The 6074-nt window shown below is 40.5% G+C and overlaps 1 protein-coding gene across 1 annotated transcript; it reads right to left on the reverse strand.

The window, feature by feature from the left end:
• Window positions 1-4065: 4065 nt before the first annotated feature.
• LOC126260638 (trichohyalin-like) lies at window positions 4066-5490 on the reverse strand. Its single transcript, XM_049957976.1, has one exon. The coding sequence runs from the start codon at window positions 5488-5490 to the stop codon at window positions 4066-4068; it is 1425 nt and encodes a 474-aa protein (XP_049813933.1).
• Between the last annotated feature and the right edge of the window lie 584 nt (window positions 5491-6074).

Here is a 6074-nt window from a genome sequence, read left to right on the forward strand (position 1 = left end):
TGAACCGTTTAATACGGGAAGTGCTGGTCTCCGTAGGTCCTTTGAGAAATATCTGCGAAAAATACAATATTGGGACACGCCCATTTCCAAGAAGGACGTAATTATGATCCTTAAGTCAAAGCTACCGGTAAAAATCAGGGAGAGGCTAGTAAATGTCAGTGACGGTGACCTGGAGGCTTTTCTGTCAGTACCTGACAACGTTGACATGATTCAAGAGGATGTGTGTGCAAGTGCGCGGAGTAATTGTAATCTTGGCCCGCACACTACACAGCTGCACGGCGTTGGCACAGACTCAGGTATGTCATACCAAGCCAACAGCAGTAAAGGACAGGACTTTCCGTGTGATAATGACAACTACTATCGCCGCAACGGGAAGCAGAAATATAAATTCCAGGATCAAAACGTGTGCCACCCCATATACCAGTCAACACAACAGCAATACGGTAATTCACCGGTTAATTACAATGATCGCTATCACTACAATAACGATCGACAAGGCAATAATAATTTCAATGGAAAAGGACGTTGGATTAACATCAACAGTCAACAGCAGTATGGTAACCAGCCTACATTACAAAACTGTTCTCAAGAGAGAAATGCTCCAGATCCTTCCAAGCAATACAAACAACGCTATGCTCCAAACTTTAGGAATAGTCCGCCACCTTTTACTAACAATCAAGTTCAAAATCATGAACGTCAAAATTCTCGCATCTATTATGCCCGAGCAAACCAGCCAACACACACCATCTCGGCTGAGATTCCGGCAAATAGCCCGCAACTTAGGTGGAATACGGAAGCAAACTTTGTACCGAGCACACCGCCCGGTACTTCAAAGGTAATTGTGAGCGAAATTCAACCTAATGAACATGCGGAAAACTAAAAGCAGCTTCTTTTTTCTTGCCTCATTGAGGAAGCTGCGGAACAGGTTGAAGGCGATTTCATTAGAGGACAAATCAACCTTATTCGATATGACAATGACTGTGACTTACGGGATGACATGTTGAAGGAGAATGACGTTTTGAATGGTGAGGATTTTTGGGAAAACCAGGTTCAGGCATCCACTATGATTCATATTCATGATGTACCACTTGTCGCTATAATAGATACTGGTGCCAATATCAATGTTTTGTCTTTATGTGTATATAAGAAAGTGTGTTCTGCAGCAAAAGTTCTGTCATTGCCAGTACAAAGGTGTACTGTATCCGGAGCTGTGGCTCTTTAATTAAAAAAGTGACGCTACAAATTCATGTACCAGTGAGACTTGCATCAGACACCGTACCATGTACTTTTCTAGTAGTTAAAAATCTGCCACTACTTTACCTCCTAGGAATGGAATTTCTACGTAAGAATCGTGTCATCATAGATTTGTATGAAGTTACATATAGTCGCAGATGCAGTGTTAAGAGTACAGTGATTTGACTTATGAGGACCAAAGTTAAGTTGTCCAGCCAAGAAAATAAAGTAAAGCTCCGCAAGCTAACATCTCGACAACATTATTCAATTATTTAGACGAGTCAGGAGATGCAGACGAAGACTTTGACTTATTACCGACACATGAAGAATTACTGACGAAGGCTAATGAATCTGACGGAATAGGTGACCGACAATGAAAGGAACTATACGACCTGTTGTTGCAAATTATCAATGTGTTTTCTAAGAAACCGCGAATAATAGCCAACTATGTATTCGACATGAAGGTTAAGCCCCACAGCACCTACTGTAAAACCACCTATGCAGTTCCGCAATCCCGCAAGGAAGCAGTACGACAGGAAATCCGCAAAATGTTAAACTGGAAAATAATTGAGCCCTCTGACTCTCCATATTCGAGCCCATTATTGTCTATATTTCAAGAGGACGAAAGTGTTAGGCTTGTTCTAGACGCTAGGAACATCAACAAAATTATTATTCCTGTGTGTACCCGACCGGAAGCATTGGAGGAGCAACTACAAAAGTTTTATGGTATTAAATTTCTAACCTCCATCGACCCTCGAAGCAGCTATTGGCAGGTGAAATTGTCGCCATCTACAAGGAAGTACACGGCCTTTATCTTTGCGGGTCGGTCATATCAATTTTGTGTCATAGCCTTTGGCTTGAATATTACTTCAGGTGTCTTCACTGCCGCACTTGACCTTGTCTTGGGTCATGATTTACTGGACAAAATAACTGTCTATTTTGATTATATCTTAGTAGCCTCGACTTCATGAGAGGAACATCTTGACTTCACTCGGAAAATCTTCGTGAGGTTTGCTAACTTTGGCGTTACTGCCAATTTACAGGTATCAAAGTTTGTAAAAAAGGAAGTAAAATTCCTTGGTCATATCATCTCTTGTGAGGGAATTTCTCCCGATCCCAACAAACTGTCTACTATAAGGAACTTCCCTGTGCCCTGCACCAAAAGATAATTAAAAGGTTTTCTACGGTTAACGTCTTTCTTTCGTCGCTTTATACCAAATCAATCCATGAACAGTCCAGTATTGCACAATATATTACAGAAAACCGTTCATTGGGTATGGACCTCTGAATGTCAGCAAGCCTTTGACAAAATCAAACAAGCTCTTCTGAGTGGCAATATCCTCAGTCATCCGGATATGAACTCAGAACTCTACATTTCTTGTGACGCCTCATTTCAAGGCTTGGGCGCTTGTTTGTTCCAGCTAAAGAAAACTGGAGATAAAGAGCAGATTAGGATAGTTAGTTTCGCCAGTCGTGTGCTGATGGAGTGCGAGAGATCATACTCTGTTATGGAGCTAGATGGATTGGTAGTTGTATTGGCGTTCCACCGTTTCAATTATTACATTTATGGTCATCCGATCAAAGTGTATTCCGACCATGAAGCTCTTAGTTTTATCCTTTCGTGTAAGCTCTATCATCCGAGACTTACTCGATGGTGCCTATTTCTACAGGGGTACAATTTCTAAATTGTTTACGTGACAGGCAAGAACAACATCGTTGCAGATTGTAACACGTCCTTTTATTCTTCTAGTTATCCGCTCGTTCGCGGACCTAATTAGCAGCCCAAAATTAGATAATTAATTAATGTGACCGTGTACCTAATGGGCTAGCAATCGGATTGGGCTGCTCAGGAGGTGTTACATTCCGTATTGTCCTCACAATATGGTAATAAGTATGGTTTGGTGGTAATGAGGACAGCAAACACAGTTTCACAGACAAGATCTATATTCTCAGCAAGCACAAAATAAGGAGACAGCCACTGCCTTCGTCAATACATTGTTAATGACGGCTAATCTCATCACAGGTCTCTTTAGTTATTGTTAATCGTCACACGCAATATCCAATCACTGTAATCCAAGTAATGCCGGCGCGGTAGACGCGGGAGTATAATAGCGGCACTCAAATATCACTAATATCACTTTATACTAAAACTTTCTCACTTTTCCGCATAATACTGATACAAAGGGGTTCAAACCACGGCGTTGGCCACTCCCTTTGCCGGTAATTTGCATTAATTTCTGCTGGCTTCTGCACAGCTATGCCCGCCTCGCGGGAACCTAACACACCCTCACGGCATCCTCCACACAACTAACTTCACACTGCTCTCCGCCCAGTTATTTCCGCCTCGCGGGAATCTACCCAAGCCGTCCACTCGGCATTCCGGGGAATCCCCTCTAGCTCGCGCGTCCTGCACACACTACTCGATATTTGCCCTGTCGACCTGTGTGAGCGCAAGTTTTAATAGTAAGGGCCTGCGGACCCCTTACATCCCCGCCCTCAAAAACTTCTTTTGAACCGCAGGTGAAAAATAATCGGCAAGGGATTTAAAAACATAGTTACATTGAATCAAAACATGCAATACAAATCATTAATGAATTTACAATTTGTCAAAATAATCCTGGACTCCGGTAGTGGGCTGCCTCCACAACAATTTCTACAAAAAGGTTATTACATCACATAAATGGCATTGTTCAAAATTACAAATTTTCATTTTAACCAGCAAGTCGTCTGTAGTCCAATATCAAAATGAAAACATACAACATATACACTCAAAAATTCATTACCTAAATACAGAACATATGGATTATTACTACAACATAGTTATTACAAGTTTTATATGCATTCTGAGATAGTCTTTGACATGAAATATGCAACTCTAACTGTAATATAACACAAAGCACAAATGTAAACAAACCCTTTCCTTTCAATTGTCCATTTTACAGCTAATTGTCCTAACCATGTCCTAGCATGTTTATTTTGGGTCATTATAGCCCTCACTCTAGACCGGACCTCATCTGGAGTGTCATTCGGTTTATTGGTCCCTCCTCCTCTTCCTCGGAAATCAGACGAATGATTAATATGAATCCTTGGGTCATTACTCCCTTCTCTGTTTCGATCATTAGCTTGCTTGTATTTCTGTGACCTAATAGACTCCAACTGCTCCAGTATCTTCATTAAGGCCTCTCTACCTTTAATTGGGCTCCTGGATACGGTTCCTTGTCTTTTCTGATTCAATCTTCTTTTTATTGCAGATACCATTACGTTGTCACTCAGTGGTCGTTCCAAAGTCTCGTTCAATTTACATGAATGCTTGGCAATTTCTTCCGACGTTCCTTTCCCATTACTAAGTGGTCTGCATTGTAGTGGGTTCTCAAGTGTTGTACACTGACGACTTTTGGGCCAGCATTCCTTCAACAATTCTCTTCCAAACTGATCATTATCCGTAGTCTCTCTCTTCCTCTTGATTCCACACGTGAAGGCCTCACCTTCGATTGCATCCCTCTGGTCATCTTCTCGCTGCATGGCTACAGCATTTCTCAGATTTACTGCCAATTGTTTTTGCATCTGCGTCACTTCAATGTTCTTTTCTCCCAATTCGGTTCCATTTTCTTCCACATCTTCTTCTATCTTCTCAACCACGTTGTTGCATTGTTTCTGCATCTGCGTCACTTCGGTGATCTTTTCTTCCATTTCGGTTCTATTTTCTTCAACATCTTCTTCTGTCTTTTTTGTTAGCTCTTCTTCCGTCTTCTCCACGTCTCCCTGGACCTGTTCTATATTTGTCTGTAGTTTACTTTCTCTCTCGTCGACGTTCATCTTCAGTCGTTTTGGTACTTCCCGTATTGCCTTCTTCAGATTATATTCCATCTTCGTGTATGATGTTTTGATCTCTTGTAAATCTTCCTTTAATGATGCGTAGAATTTTTCTTCTTCTTCTCTTTCTTCTTTAAAATATTTCTTTATTAATTCTCCAGTTTCTCGGTACTCTTCTTTTATTGATTCTTCTAATTTTTCTCTCCTTTCCCTTTCTTCTTGAAAACGCTTCTCCTCTGATTCTTTAAGCTCCTTTATCAACTCTATTATTTGGTGTAACGTTTCGTCTCTCTCTCTCGTTTCTTGTGAATCCCTTTCTAATGGTTCTCGTAAATCTTCCCTTAGTGATACGTTATTTTCTTGCGAACGCTTCTCTAACCTTTCTTCCCTCTCTCTTCTTTCCTTTCTAGTTTCCTTAACCTCCTTTAGTGCTTCTGCTAACATCGCTCGTATACCTGCATCCTCTAAAACTGGCTTAGCTCTCATTGTTTGTTTCGGTGTCTCAGGATAACTAGTTGAATGTGCTGCTGGGCTTCCTAATGAGAATCCACAATCACTGGTTTCTGAATCATCTCTGTCTCTCTGTCCTACCCCTTTTCTTTCAACGACTGCCTCGCAGACCTGCTTATCTTCAAAAGACATTTTTGGTTTATTTTTAATGCCCAGGCAAGTATTACAAAATAACCTCCAATAATTCAAAACACTCCTAATTACCAGGAAACTACTCAACAGTACCTGCAATACTTTCAGAAATTTCCCAAATTGACACAACATGCCTGACTATTAAACATACCAGCTCTCAAAAACCTAATACTCCAAAAACAATTTTCACATACACAATTTATGTAAAAATATTTTAAACAAGATAATCATAACATTCACAACATCTATAAATGCAAATTCATCAAAACCATTATCATTTATACAATGCAGTGTGCACCGATAAGCATGCTAGACTTCAAAATATGTTTCGCAACTTTTCGTAAATTACTGCAATTGAACACTTTTCCCTAATGTAAATATCAGTT

The sequence above is a fragment of the Schistocerca nitens genome, chromosome 5 (assembly GCF_023898315.1).
Source record: "Schistocerca nitens isolate TAMUIC-IGC-003100 chromosome 5, iqSchNite1.1, whole genome shotgun sequence".
Taxonomy (NCBI): Eukaryota; Metazoa; Arthropoda; class Insecta; order Orthoptera; family Acrididae; genus Schistocerca; species Schistocerca nitens.

Coding starts and splice junctions, on each gene's coding strand:
- LOC126260638 (XM_049957976.1), bottom strand. CDS start 5,490: ATGTTAGCAGAAGCACTAAAGGAGGTTAAGGAAACTAGAAAGGAAAGA.